The 15,549-nt window shown below is 38.8% G+C and overlaps 1 protein-coding gene across 1 annotated transcript; it reads right to left on the bottom strand.

Moving 5' to 3' along the window:
- Positions 1-1,341: 1,341 nt before the first annotated feature.
- Positions 1,342-13,876, bottom strand: LOC308401813 (protein NLRC3-like). The gene is made up of 12 exons (XM_080890249.1): positions 13,747-13,876; positions 13,466-13,565; positions 12,561-12,590; positions 12,234-12,347; positions 11,834-11,956; positions 10,393-10,444; positions 9,734-9,953; positions 7,842-9,636; positions 7,578-7,751; positions 7,049-7,222; positions 2,632-2,678; positions 1,342-2,338 (listed from the first exon to the last, which is right to left on the bottom strand). The coding sequence occupies exons 3-12, from the start codon at positions 12,566-12,568 to the stop codon at positions 1,794-1,796; spliced, it is 3,252 nt and encodes a 1,083-aa protein (XP_080746375.1). The 5' UTR covers positions 12,569-12,590; positions 13,466-13,565; positions 13,747-13,876; the 3' UTR covers positions 1,342-1,793.
- Positions 13,877-15,549: the final 1,673 nt, after the last annotated feature.

Here is a 15,549-nt window from a genome sequence, read left to right as displayed (position 1 = left end):
TATTTCCGTTTAACCTCTGCAGATCAGGCTAATTTCACTGAGTGCAGAATAGGTCTACAAAGCTGAGCAAAAGAGCAACATCACAATAACATGGCTCAAAATTTCAACACTAACAAGCCTCCTGACTTCCTGCAAAAAGACCTAATGAATGTGAAAAGGAAAACACATGTTTATTCTATAACAGTGAGACTAACACTGAGGCGTATCCAGATGAGCACTACAGAGGATGACAGTATCATTCAGTTCACCTGGAACGGATGGCTTGAGTGTCTTCTTAAGTCATCTGAGACTCAACGACACAGGCACATATCACTGCATCGCTATCCTTAAGAGAAAGAATAGGTCATAGGTCAAATCACGTGACCTCAAAGTTACAGATAAGATAACAATACTAGCTCCTTTGGGTTTGTTTATAGCACTTTCACTCAATCTGTTTGGTAAATAATAGGCCAGTTATGTACATATAGAAAGTAGGTGCTGCTACTGTTATACATAAGTTGCTTTTAAAATACCTCAGAGCTGTATCACAGTGTACTTTTACATCAGTCTCCACTCCTCTACATTTACATTCATAAAACCAACCTTTTTTCAAGTGAAGATGCCAACAAATCCATACTATCCTGACCAGCTTCTTCTAAAACAGGTTATTAGGCTTCAGTGGTGGCTGTAACTCAGGAGGTAGAGCCAGTCTACTGACTGAAAGGTTGGTGGTTTGATCCCTGATTACACGAGTCTGCATGCCAAATATCCTTGTGCAAGATACTAACCCCAAGTTGCTCTCCAATGCTTCCATGTTAGGGGTTAGATAAAAGCATAGAAGAAAGTGTTTGGTTGAATGGGACATGTTGTTTAAAGTGCTTTGGGGTCGTAGCAAAGTGCTGTGTAACAATCAGTCCATTTATCATTAGTGCGAAACTGTTTTTGATTTTAGGTCCGGGAGGGCATCATGTGTAAAACTCAGCAAAGTCAAACATGTTGAACCACCCACTGTAGTGACCTCTTCTGGCAACAGAGGAACAAGTAGCTTCTCTCTTTTTTCTAAACTGACAGCTGTTTTCTAGTTTTTCATTTCCATGAATATGTGAGGGTTTGCTTTATTTAGATAAATTAAAAGTATATTTTTGCTGGTAAATCAAGGCCATCATGTGAAAATGTCCTCCATAATTTTACTTTTTGGTTAAAGGTTAGAAAATGTACTCTAAAGGTTTTAAGTATAATAACAAGCATCTGTAAAAAAATAAATAAATAAGGAATAGTTTGATTTTTTTCATTTCTTTTTTTAAATATCAGTTTGCATGCATGTTCACAGATAAAACACACGAATAGAAACTCTGTCACAGATTTTATTCTTGTGATAAAAAATAGTATAAAATACAAATTGAGACATGAAGTGTGCATTTATACAACACGTAACATATCAATGCTATGTGACAAATCATCGGTATGTTGTGTGTTGGGAATGAGAATGCTCTGAGATTTCACTGCCTATTATTAAAAAAACAAAACAAAACAAAAAACACCTGGTTGCTCTAGCATCACCATACTGGAGGATCCAGAGATGCATTTCGCTCGCCATCCCAAAGATAAACTTAACCTTTAACAGGTCAAGTAGTTTCAGTAGATGAAAGTTAAAAAAAACTAAACAAAGTACAAAGTCATAATTTATCTAGAAGCATTTTTGGTAAACAAATGAAGCTCAATAGAGTAGAATAGCTCTTTATTGTCATTGTACATGTATTACTAAATTTTGGGTGCTCCACACTAATGTGAGAATGTGTCTTGTCGCAGTAAATTCACTCTGAGTCGTCACAGAAAGAGACAGTGGAGCCAGGTGACCTTAAATAAAACCCAGCATATAGTGCTTCAGTGAATTTGGTGTTGAAAGTGTGCAGGTGGATCAGTCTGTCAGGGAGGACACTGTAAAAGGACACAGTGCCTGCAGGGTAGTCCACATACACTGCTAATTTGTGAGAGACAATCGAGGAGGGGACAGCGATCACTATTGATGCGTAATTGTAATTTCCAAAGTAACCATCATCATTACTGCAGTAGAGACTCCAGGACTGATCAGTCCTTCCGAACCTGCTGTCATCGCCGTCTCCTTTCCGTCCAATTCCTACACAAGCTACACTGATACGAACCTCTCCACTCCACTCGACCTCCCAGTAACAGCGACCAGTCAGACTGTTGGTACAGAGCAGCTGAGGCCAGTGATCAAACCTAAGATCATGATCAGGATACAGCTGGTCTTCTTTCACGTGTGTCACCTTCTTGTTGTTGTCAGACAGTTTGAGGTTCCTGTGTGCTGTGTTTAGATCCAGCGTCAGGTCACAGAAATCTAAAGGGGACAGTGAGACACAGTGCAAATGGTCTGTAATAAACACTTTTAATTTTATTTGCATGGTTTTCATGTTAATGTATGAAGAAGATCCGGTATGCAAAAGTTTTTGATTTTTTAAGAGTGTGTTACCATCAGAAATTGGTTTCTACTTAGTAAGTAAGTAAGAAGATATGTAACTTTTTTGTAAAATTCATGATTACATATATTTGACAGAGGTACAACTAAAGTGTAAAAAATGTGAACACAGTACAACATGGTGTAAATAGAACTGATACATCAAAAATACTCACATTTCCTTAGACCTGGTCTCATCCACTGGACTCCTTGAGGCTCCACACTGAAATGAGAATTTTATCTTTTAGTGTGAAAACATGCCTTTATATTGTCTGAGTAATCTTTTCTAGAGAAATAATCTTGTTTCCTTTTATTCCATAATAAAATGAAAACGATAATGCACTTCCAGTTCTATGGATTTATATATCAAAGTAAATTTTTTAAAAAAGAAACCAACTGGTCTGTACAAGGTTCTTAAATTACCTAAAAACAACCTGAGGAAATTGAAAGAATTTAGACATGTAAATAAAAAGCCAAAATCCTGTATAAATGACACGGTGCAAAACAGTTCACACTTGTAGCATCCGCTTAGCCATGAGTAGGAATCGAATAACTTAAGAGGAACTTTGAAGAAGAATTCTTAATTTTCTCACATGACTATATCTGCTCTGCATAAATAACAACTACTTGCTTCACTTTTTTCCTCTTTACAGTAGGAAAGTCAAAATCCTGTTCCAAAGATTAGGGTGGTTCTGCATTTATTGGTGTGATGGTACACGTAAGCTCCAGACTGAGATGTCTTGATGCATGCTCAATCATCCAGGTAAGTAAATCCCAAAAGGTTGATTCTGTTCATCTGGATGTAACGTTTTCAGTGGGAAACTCCTCACAGCCTATTGTTCACATGTGCTAGTTTCAGTCATTACGCATTGAACTGTATATAAGTTTGGGGAAACCTGCAATGAGCTCAGATTAAAGAAGTCACTTGGATGAGTGACAAAACGTTTGTCCCACTGAAAACATTACATCCAGGTGAACAGAATCAACCTTTTGGGGCTCCAGACTGAGACTAAGTCTGAAAAAACAGTCTGACCCAAAACATTGGCATGTATGGCAATACATCTGGTAATAAAGGGAAATGAAACAAAAGGGTTACATAATATCAAAAAATCAATTCTGTTTATCTGGACTTTGCATTTTCAGTGGGAGAAACGTTTTGTCACCCATCCATGTGACTTCTTCAGGCTCAGCTGACTGCAGGTTTCACCAACCTTATAAACAGTACACAGCAAATTCAAAAGTGTTAAATGTTTTGGTGTTAATAGTCTTCTTGCAAAAGTAGAGTTAATTTTACTCTAAGTAGAGTCACATTCTTTTAATGTAACTCTGAGGTGTAAAATGATAGTAGTTAAAATCGAGTGTTAAAAATGAGTGTTTCTCTGTCAAATCTGGAGGTGTTACAATGGAAACATTAACTCCTGACCTCTTAACTCTGAACTCCTAGAGGGGCTACGACACCAACAGAGTAAATTCACAGACTCCGCCCCCAGCACGGCTCCAATCGAAGCTGAAGTGAAGCCGTTTCAGAACATTTTGCTCTACATATTTGAGTTGTTTGCCATGCTTGGTAAGTCATTTTTCCAAAGATTGTTTCAATTATTTCTATTAGCTTTTACTTCTGTGGCTCTTTGGAGTTGAGACAAAGCTGTGTGAAAGGCATTAGCCATGTTGCTCGCTGATAGCATAACATTCTGTTTTAGCTAGCTGAAAGGTATTGTTTGCGGGCAAATACCACAGCCTTGAAAAAAGCTTGGCTAATACCCTGTGTTAAATTATCAACTCCAGACAGATTTGGTGTTTAACACTAAATCAGAGTTAACGTACCAACTCTCCAAAAAGAGTTAAATTAACACTCTCTGGTGTGGACCCATATAGACACTTTAATAGTGTTGAAATCAAATCCAACAGTGTTAATTTGGACATGCTGGATTTGCTGTGTACATTTGCAAAATAACGGAAAACAGCCCACTTGTTCTAGTGGAAAAACATGGGGAACACAGCAGAAACGAATTAGGTGTCATCTGACAGGAGGAAGCAGGACTGCACACACTGAACACAGAACTTGAGATTGTCAAAATAAAACAGGAAACACACTGAGACACAGACCAAGAGACAAAGGCTTGACAAAGGGGCCGGGGGAGGAAATAGACAGGGATGGACATGACAGATTAGGTAGAAAGGATTGAACACAAGGAGAGAAACATGGGAACAACTAAGGGAGACGAGGCCTGGAGGGAGAGGGAATGAGCGAGAGACAGAGAGGGGGGGACGGAGGGACACAGAGCAGGCAAAGAGACATAATGGCTGAGGAAAAGAGACATGGATGGACATGACAGACAGAGGAGACATGGAAAGAAACACATGGAGGGGAAAACGGGAACAGAAAAGCGAGATGAAACACAAAGACATGACTGGGGGACACATGAATAAACTTAAAGACATTAGGAAAACTAAAACCCAAACCTAAATCATCTTAACCTCTTAAGCCCCAACGCCCCTTGATACGGGGGCAAAAGGCAGGAGATCAGTTAGGCTTAAGGGGCTTAAGAGGTTAATAAAGTAAAGTGTCAACAATCCCAAAATAAACTCAAACCCCCCATCGCAGACCAAGAACTATGACAAAGACACTTGTCAGAACTTGTCAGGGTTAAACACATCAAAACTGCACTTAGCTATTGTGACACCTACAAGTGTATGGTCACAGTTGTAATCTGCTGGAAACATTTACTGATGTAAAAGCCTTTGGTTCACTGCTGTATTGCACTTTTCAGTTAAGGTTATGAAAATTGCGTGGCGTCGCCACAATTCCACTTGTAGTGTAAAGACGTGGTGGGTCTTACTACATCTGTTTTATTTCGTAGCACATGTAGCTCTGAGACATAATTTTAACCTGATGTTAGTAGAAGTTTTACAGTTGATGATTTCAACATAACCTCATTCTTACTCATTATATTGCTAAATGTAAATAGACTGGTTTATATTTACTTTTGGACAACTATAGAATATGTTTGTTTATTGTTTGCAAATATAGTGTTTAATCTTTTAAGGTATAAAGAGTTTGTAACAGTTATAATAAGCAGGTTATTCGCAGTGCTAATATTACTGCACAGAGATATTGTTGAAGCTGGACAGCAGCAGGATTTAGTTACAGATTTATTGTAAATAATTATTAAATTATTTTGTAGATCTATACTTGTGAAAAAAACAATGCGACCAAGTGGGTTTAATATGTGAACCTGATTGAATATGATGGTTTTTTTTGTCACAAGAGGAATGACTGAAGGAAAGAGGAACGTGTGTATAAATGAACAGAAAACAATGGTATAAAATTCTGTGTAATAGAAAGACAAGGAAGAGCCTCCACAACTTATGTCTCCAGTCTCTACTTTTCTGTATAAAATAGACCCCATTGAAGGCCTATAACACGATGGTCATGTGATGTTGGTGTTGTGAGCCACACTTTAAAGCAGTGTAGTAAAACAACTGAACTTCATAAGATCGACACAGTTTCAAACATCAGTATCAAGGGTCCCATCCCAAGCTATTTGTTACATTCTCCCTCAAGCTGTGTATTCCTCCTTGTGTATTTCTGCATTTCCTGAGCAACTTTAATTTGTATTTTGTTAAGCTCAGCAATAAAGCTTCCTTTTAATCACCTTGTTTCTCATGTCCTGCATTTTGGGTCTAACTAATCTTGCCACACAGCCAAGCTTTACACACAACGAGAGAGGCAACGCTCGTGGGCAATGATGATGAATCCTGATGGGATGTGATTGGGGTAAATACCTCAATCTTTTATTGAAATGCACAATCTCAATTGTCAACCTTAATGAGGTTGCAAGGTCATGCAGTCATAAGGTTGTGGGTGCCTATTTCATTTGATTTTAAACACTTTTTGAGGCCTAACTCATCATGATCCCAGCCTTGTTTATTTGTTTTTAGTCAATTATTTTCTCAAAACTTGGCAGTCTGGAAACAAAGAAAATAATCGATCTGATACAGAGCAAAAACTAATTTGAAAAAAGTCAGTTGTGCCTCTCTCTTGAATTAAAGGTTAAGGTAAACTTAGAGTTAAGGTTATCACTTACTTTACTTTTTTGTCCATAATTGGATAGATATATTGTAGATAGGCAGGAAAGTGGTGAGAGGAAGAGGAAAAGACATGCAGCAAAAGGCTGCTTGAACCCAGGCCTACTGCTCTCCGGCCATACGGCATAGGGTCGCCTGTTCACCCACTGAGCTCAAGTAGATCAACAAGATGACCCCTTATTGTGAATGATATCACAGTATGCAACTGCTTGGCAAAGACTGTGACAGCTGGGATATGTTTGAGCACCACCTTTGACCAGCAAGACAAGAAAATGTTAGAGATGATTGATTTTGTGATTTTGACTCACAGATGAGCTTTACTGTGATTGGTTCTGAGTCATTCAGCCACACAGTTGCCCATTTGACTGGACATACAGACTATATTACGGGCCATCAGGTCAGTGGTTACAATAAACCCTTAAATAAATTCAAGTAAATATCTGCTCTTCCTTACAAAATGTTGGAAAAAAAATATATTTTCAGCTTTATTTCCTGTTTTCCTACCAGAGTATGTCCAGTTTCACATGTGGATCCTGCTGTTGAGCAGACAAAAGCTTCATTCCTGAGTCTCCTGGATGATTATAGCTCAAGTCCAGCTCTTTCAAAAAGGAGGGATTGGAGCGCACAGCTGTGGCCAGAGAGGTGAAGCCTGTTCCTGTGATCTGACAGCCTGACAACCTTAAAACACATACAACAATGTAAGGAACTGCTCTGCATTTGATGATGTACATGCAGTCATATGAACAGATTCTGATTTCAGTTAAAGTAGTTTTAAAAAAGGCTTTTAAGGACTCTGTTTAAAAACATGGAAAAAATATTATTACATTTTATTTTATACTATGATGGACAGACATAAATAAAGTTATGTTTGTTTGTGTGTGTGTGTGTGTGTGTGTGTGTGTGTGTGTGTGTCTTTCTCTTCTACTGTGCTCTTTCAGAGCTTACACCAGAACAGAAACAACATCTTAAATCTATAAAATAATGACAGTTGTTGTGAAATATCCAAATCTCCTGAAACAAAGAGTCAGCTAACCTGAGAGTTTCCAGCACACAGTGTGGACTCCCAAGTCCAACACAAAGCAGCTTCACTCCTGAGTCCTGGAGGTTGTTGTTACTCATGTCCAGCTCTCTCAGGCTGGAGGACTGAGAACTTAGAATTGAGGAAAGAGTTTGACAGCTTCTCTCTGTGAGGTTACAGCCGCTTAACCTAGACAGACATGAATAGCAGTGAACTTTCCAAACTTTTGAAATAAATACTTTAAAGCAATCTCTTGCCAGGATTAAACTGGATACTTACTGGGCTGTCTTACAGGCTTTGACCACTGGCGGCAGGTGCAGAAGAGCCGCTTCTGAAGCTGAATATTTCCTCAAGTCAAACACATCCAGACCTGTTTCTGATGACAGTAAGACGAAGACCAGAGCTGACCACTGAGCAGGAGAGAGATCAACTTTAGACAGTTGTCCTAAACTCAGTTGATGCTGGACCTCCTTCACTACAGAGTCATCATTCAATTCATTCAGACAGTGGAGTAGATTCATGCTTTTCTCAGGAGAGAGAGCGCCATTCATCTTTTTTTTAACATACTGAGCTGTTTCCTGATTTATCTGTGAGCTGTTTCCTGTTTGTGTGAGCAGGCCTTGTAAGAGATTCTGATTGGTCTGCAGTGAAAGACCAAGGAGGAACCGGAGAAACATGTCCAGATGTCCATTTGGACTTCGTAAGGCCTTGTCCACGGCACTCTGGTAGAACTGTCTTACTGAAGATTCTCCAGTCTGCACTGAGGCTGTTTCTTCTTCTTCCAGCAGATTGATACCAGAGTTGGTGAATGTCAGATGCACATGAAGAGCAGCTAAAAACTCCTGAATGCTCAGATGGACAAAACAGTAAACTTTCTCTTGGTACAGCCCTCTCTCTTCTTTAAAGATCTGTGTTAACACTCCTGAGTACACTGAGGCTTCTCTGACATTAATGCCACACTCTGTCAGGTCTGATTCATAGAAGATCAGGTTTCCTTTCTGCAGCTCCTGAAACGCCAGTTTCCCCAGTGCTTCAATCATCTTCCTGCTCTCTGGACTCCAGAGAGGATCTGTCTCAGCTCCTCCATCATACTTGATGTTCTTCAGTTTGGTCTGAACCACCAGGAAGTGAATGTACATCTCAGTCAGTGTCTTGGGCAGCTTTCCTCCAGCCTGTTTGGTTTTTAACACACTCTCTAGAACTGTAGCAGTGATCCAACAGAAGATTGGGATGTGACACATGATGTGGAGGCTTCGTGATGTCTTGATGTGAGAGATTATGGTGTTGGCCTCTTCCTTGTCTCTGAGTCTCTTCCTGAAGTACTCTTCCTTCTTTGGGTCAGTGAACCCTCTGATCTCTGTAACCATGTCTATATAGTCTGCAGGGATCTGATTGGCTGCTGCAGGTCGTGTGGTTATCCAGATGTGAGCAGAAGGAAGCAACTTTCCCCTGATGAGGTTTGTCAGCAGCACATCCACTGATGTGGACTCTGTAACATCAGTGAGGATCTCAGTGATGTGGAAGTTCAGAGGAAGTCGACACTCATCCAGACCATCAAAGATGAACACAACTTTGAACTTTTTAAAGTTACAGATTCCTGCTTCTTTGATTTCAGTGAAGAAGTGATGAATAAGTCCCACTAAATTGAACTTTTTATCCTTCAGTGAATTCAGCTCTCTGAATGGGAATGGAAAAATGAACTGGATGTCCTGGTTGGTCTTGTCTTCAGTCCAGTCCAAAGTGAACTTTTGTGTCAGGAATGTTTTCCCGATGCCAGCCACTCCTTTGGTCAGAACTGTTCTGATTGGTTTATTTCTTCCAGTAGAAGCTTTAAAGATGTCTTCACACCTGATTGTTGTTTCTGGTCTGTTTGGTTTCCAGGAAAACATTTCAAGCTGTCTGACCTCATGTTCAGTGTTGACCTCTCCGGTCCCTCCCTCTGTGATGCAGAGCTCTGTGTAGATCTCATTTAGAGTGGTTTGGTTTCCTGGTTTAGCAATCCCCTCAGAGACACACTGGAACTTCTTCTTCAGGTTACATTTAAAAGTATTCTCACAAAGTGGATCAGGATTTTCTACAGGAAAGCACCAGAAACATGAGTGTGATGATTATAGAAAATGTGACAATTTCATTCCTGTAAAGACTGAATTTATGAAGAGAAATCCTCTCACTGCTCTGCAGACAGTCAGCCAGCTCCTCCTGTTTCATTATTCTCAGGAAGTTAACTGCAAGTTTCAGAAATGCCTCTCTGCTGCTCCTTCTCTGCTTCTCTTCCTCACTGTCCAACACCTCCTCTTCATCCCTCTGACACTCTGAATAATCTGGATTCAGATCATTCTGCATCTTCTTTAGCTCGTCCTTCATAAACATGATAATGTTTCCCTCCAGTATCTGGAAAATAAGCAACACAATCTGAATTCACAAAAATCAGATCTTCATAGTAAAAATAATTTTTCACAGATTTGTTTTCTGTGTGTTTTCAATTTAACAAAAATACCCTTACTTATGTTCATTTTACAGGAAACAATAAAATAACATAAATTAAATTAAATAATTCTAAGTACTCGGTTATTTCCCCATCTTACATCTTATGTTCCCTGTAGTTTCCTGCAAATTCCACATAAGTAAAGGGTACTTGTGCCTTATTTTCAGGTCGTGTTATAAAGTTATGCTGAAGCTTTGCTTTGAAAAGTGTTTCATAAATAAAAATAAAGTAAAAAATTAATTCATTGTTGAATTATTTCTGGAATTTTGCCATAATTTTATGACGAATATTGTACTGTGCAACATGAAAACAATTACAAACAGAGGTTGGTGTACATGTACAAACCTTAAATATTGAGTCCAGATCAGTTTGATGCTGCAGTTTCTCCTGATCAGCTCTGTGGAGACATCATTATTTATTTTTATTTTTTTTAGAAAGAGGGGCAATACATATTAATGAACATTTTAACAAATTTAAATATGCCAGATTATAGCCTTGGGCTAATTTTCATCTGCATGAAGAAATTAGAACCATTTACCACATAAATACAAGCCAACGGTTTCTTCTTCTACTGTTAGATGATCATCCTGATTAAAACAAGCACAACTGTGCTATAACAAACCTATTATGTTAATTTATAGACTTATTTATTAGACTCCACTAGTCCAAAACTAACAGGTCAGTGATGGTTCTGTACCAGTGTTCTTGTAATGACCATATTATGGATATTTCCTGCACATTGCATCATCACATTAAAAAAGTCAGATTCGTGTTGATGTGTTGAAGTGTTTCATTTTAAATTTGACCGTTTTTAAAAATACAAACACCAGGGAAGAGCATCTTACAGCAGCTGACGCTTTTTTCTGAGTAAAAAAACTTAAAATGCACAAATTAAAAAATCGTAAGATGACACTTTGAATCAGCTACATCTGTGGTGTTCAGTGTCCAGATGCTGAACAACAAAATGATCATCTTACTACATGACCCATTTTGTCATGTTATTTCATGGAGGTCATATAAAAAGGAACCACTGGTGAAAAATGTAATGTAAAAGGTAAATGGCCTGCATTTGCATGGTGCTCAGTCCCTAAGGACCCCAAAGCGCTTCACACTACATTCAGTCATTCACACACTGGCAATAGCAAGCTACATTGTAGCCACAGCTGCCCTGGGGCACACTGACAGAAGCGAGGCTGCCGGACACAGGCACCACCGGGCCCTCTGACCACCACCAGTAGTCAAACATGGGGTTAGTATCTTGCCCAAGGATATTTGGCATGCAGCCAGGAGGCAGCCTGGGCTCGAACCACCGACCTTCTGATTAGTGGCTGCCCTGCTCTGCCACCTGAGCTGCAGCCACCCCAATCGAATGTAATGTAAATATCAAGTTTAAAAAAAAAGATTTGCTGTTGTCCTTATTAGTTTTGTTGACGATTGTCATGGTGATGGTTTGTCACTATGAATTATGAGAATCATTTAATAGTTAGAGAAATCCAGCAGCTCATATGGTGGCATCCAGCACCACACATACAGCTGCAGATCATTTCACCTTCCTACGCAAAACTGGCAACTGCATCAGAGTCAAAAGAGTCAAACTAACTGCTGACACATTCCTGCTGATTACCACATAAATTATAATCAGTGTGATGCCCAGTGCAGGGAATGCAGGGCTGTTAAAATAGATTTATTTTTCTTTTAAGTTAGCAGCCTCACTTATGGAGCTCTTCAATCTCAGGACTGAGGCCAGGTGTACCACAGAGCTGTAAGGTAAATGTGAATGTCTTACTCCTCAGCAGCAGCAGACTTTGTTCCTTTAAAGTTAAAGATGAAATATTTTGACCGATCACTCTTCAAAGACACACAGCTGGGTCCAGGTTCAGGTTCAAGCGCATCTGGTGTCTCAGTGATCCTGGTGAACAGAGAAATTAAATTTTTAGCCTTCTGACACAAAAAGTAGGATAAACTTGGAGCTAGTCACAGTGATAATATTACAGTAAGGCTAAAAAGTTTGATGCTCTTCACAATGTTCTCTTTAGTCTGTTTGTTTATCCAACTGTCTTTTCTTCTTTTTGTGAACAAAGTTAAAAATAAATAAATAAATAAATAAATAAATAAATGACTAAACCAAACCTTCTCACTGTTTACTCATGGAGTTAAGATACGTTTAACATTTTGTTAACTCTTACCTCTCATCAGGAGTCAGTTCCCTTCTTTTAAGGTCAGGACGGTCTTTCTCTGGAGAGCTTCTCTCCCTCATTGTTACAGAGCTGAGTCTGGTCTCAGGCTCAGGAGAGTCTGGTCTGAGGAGTGAGGAAAAGAATAAGGCAGGGTTATATATATATATACACTTTTTTAATCTCCAGGTGGAACATACGCTGGAAAAACCTTGCAGGGTTAAATTGAATGAACAAAACAGAGAGCAGTTTTTTTGTAGAGAGTTACTGCAGGTATGAAATCACTTCTGTTTTTGTTCTTTTAGCAGTGACGATAATGTGAGGTTTTATGTGTGATACCTTTCCATGTTGGTAAAAACCTGCAGTCACCTGATGGGAGAGAAAAGTGAGAATAAAACACAGATTTTATTTTTTTCTGTTTATTGAGATATTTGATAGCAATAAGGTATCGCTATCAAATACCTGTTTAATTATAATAATAGTTTTATATTATATTATATTATATTATAATTAAGGTTTCATTGTTTGTCAACAAAAATCTGAAATCTGAAAGAGTCAACAAACAATCATTGTGATGATTAAACTTTTTAAAGAGGAGATTACATAGAAAACAAATTTAAAAAAAGCATAAAAAAACTTACATGATATAAATCAGATCAAAGATTCACTTTTTCATCATCTTCCTGAACACTGTCTGTCTGCAGCTGTTTGCTGTCTGCACTAGGATAAGATCTGATTCTGTTCTTTCTCTATTAAGGTCTTGTCTTACTTTCACCACTTTATGCTTCAGGAGTTTGAGTCTGTATTTAAGTAAACTATTCTGTAGCTCACTTCCTTGTTTTTCTCTTATCTGTTATTGTTTTGAATACAGGTGCTCACTGTACTGATGACACGCCTACACTGTTATACTGGTTAAACTGGTTAAACTGGTTAAACACTGCCTTGTTCTGGTGTTTTGCTGAATTTCCTGCCCCTGGCTACTGAATTTCATCCATCAAGTAAAGGGTTTGAACAACTAAACATAAATTATGCAGTTACTAAATGGCGTAAAACATTTTAATCGAATAATAATTATGTTAAGAACTGTAGGGCTCTGCGTCCTGACAAAGTCAGAAATGATCCAGCCACCTGAATCAAAAACATGATAAACTACACAGAGGCATTAACAGTTTTGTCAAAGCACATAAAACCATCATCTGATTGTCTGAAAACACAAAACACCTAATTCATGGTTCATGTCTCACCTTTAGTCCTTCCAACAGAGTCTGTTCTGCCTGCAGTGGGAAACCTTCAGCCTCCTCAGTCCAGTAAAAAGGTTCTCAAAGGTTTTGTGGTCACGAGCCCCTTTCAGAGGACAACATTATCCCATATAATCAGCTGTTTTGGTCTTAGCTTCACATGATGATGTGCACTGACTGAAATATTTAACCACGTTCACCAGATAGCTGACTGGCTAATAATTCATTGGTAGCAGGACAGAAGACACAGAATTACAGTAAAAATAAATGAAAGATAAAATACATACATCTGCCGTGTGTCCTTCTGTCACTCTGTACTTTTTTCATCAGCCCTTACAGGACAAAGAACCGAGTCTACTTTCATATGCAAACACAGCCGTCACGCCTGGCTGCCTGAGGTCAGGTTACATCAGCGAGTTTGTTCCTCTGTTTGTTTTCACTACAGCTTCAGTTTTCAGCAACTTTGAAGAAACACACAGATATTATTGGGTTTGGTTTCATGAGTAATGTTTGAAGACATCAGTAAAACAGGAGTAAAAAATAACAATAATTATGTTTGTGTGTGTTGACCTTGAAACAAAAAATATGATCCTCTGTAATAGGAACTAATATGAGCTCATGTTTATGTGTCTCTTTGGCACACTTAGAAATGTTAATGTAGGTAAACTGGAAAATTTATTAATATTAATAATAATTCAGTGTCCAATCTCAGGTCATTGGCTCAGACGCAGTTTTCTTTCACTCGACCTGAGCTCACCATCTCAGTAACAGCCCCACTCTTTGGTGTAAATGAGTCTTTTTATTATTTCTGTAACTTGATTTTTCTTACTTATTGTGTGCTCACTGTCTGTGTGTTTGTGTGTGTTTGTTCCTGATTCTTCACTTTTGTTGTTGTTTCAGTTCCAGCCTGAACTTTGAACTACATGATCACACAGTGGATTCTCCATTTTGTGCCAAAATCTGTTTTGAGTTTTCAACAACAGGTGTTTAAATCCACTGTTTCCCCTGTTCTGTTGGGCCTGCCTGTGTTAGAGACTAAAACATGACACACATCACACTGGAGTGGGCGCTCAACCAAACCTGACAGATCCTGGAATTATATTTTTATCTTCTGTGGAGAGATAACAGATCAAACAATCTCTGTCCTGTATTATGTCCACGACAATTTGTTTGGCAGAAATCTGGTTTCATTTAACACAACGTATTCACCTCAACATCTGTCATGTTCATGAAGGCGTTCAGGTGTCAGAGTCTCAGGAAGGACGAATCAGACTTCAACTGTTCAGACTCAGGACTGATAACTCAGGACTGGACCTGTGTCAGATGAACACTGATTATGGCTTCAGCCTTTTTGTCAAACTGAGTCTGAGAAAAAAATGAACTTTTTTTATTATTTCCTTTCTGTTTGAATATAAAAGAGGCCTAAACACACAAGGTATCAATAGAAATCCCAGGACGTCCTCTATTTAGTACATGAGGACTTAGCTAAAAAGGGGCAAAAGATATAGACTTAAAACAAATGTCCATTACAGAGGACATAAATGCTGCTTCTCAGGAGGATAAATGTGTCAGGTTTGGTGGTGAACGTCCACTCCAGTGTGATGTTGTGGTTCTCCTCTGCCTGATAGCAGGTCTGTGTCACATTGACTACAAATGATCCTGTTGAGGAGACAGAGAGGGAAAGAGAGGAGCAGACACACTGAGAACTGCAACAAATCTGTTGTTGAGCTTTATTTGGAGTTCATAAAGTGAAGCTGTAAACTAACCAGAGACACATGAGGTGAGGATGATGAGCAGCAGGATCCTGCAGATCATCTTCTCCCTGTGACGATAAAATTTGATTTGAGGAAGAACCTTTTCACACACATTTATATGTTTTAATTAAAAGTATAAAAACATTAGCAGAGCTGAATCTTGTCTCACATGAACTTTCTCATCTTCTAAAACATTTTGGCGGCTACCCCTCAGCCTCTCAGCAGCTGCACTTCTGGTAAATGTGAAAATCACAGGTGATCTCAGAAACGTTGACTCTGAACTTGAGGTCAAGATCACAGGGATTCAAACTCATCTCAGAGCTGACAACCTGTCTC

This window comes from Rhamphochromis sp. 'chilingali' (assembly GCF_963969265.1).
Source record: "Rhamphochromis sp. 'chilingali' genome assembly, chromosome: 1".
NCBI classification, from domain to species: domain Eukaryota; kingdom Metazoa; phylum Chordata; class Actinopteri; order Cichliformes; family Cichlidae; genus Rhamphochromis; species Rhamphochromis sp. 'chilingali'.
Note: the sequence above shows the minus strand (reverse complement) of the source record. Positions and strands in the feature narration are given on the sequence as shown.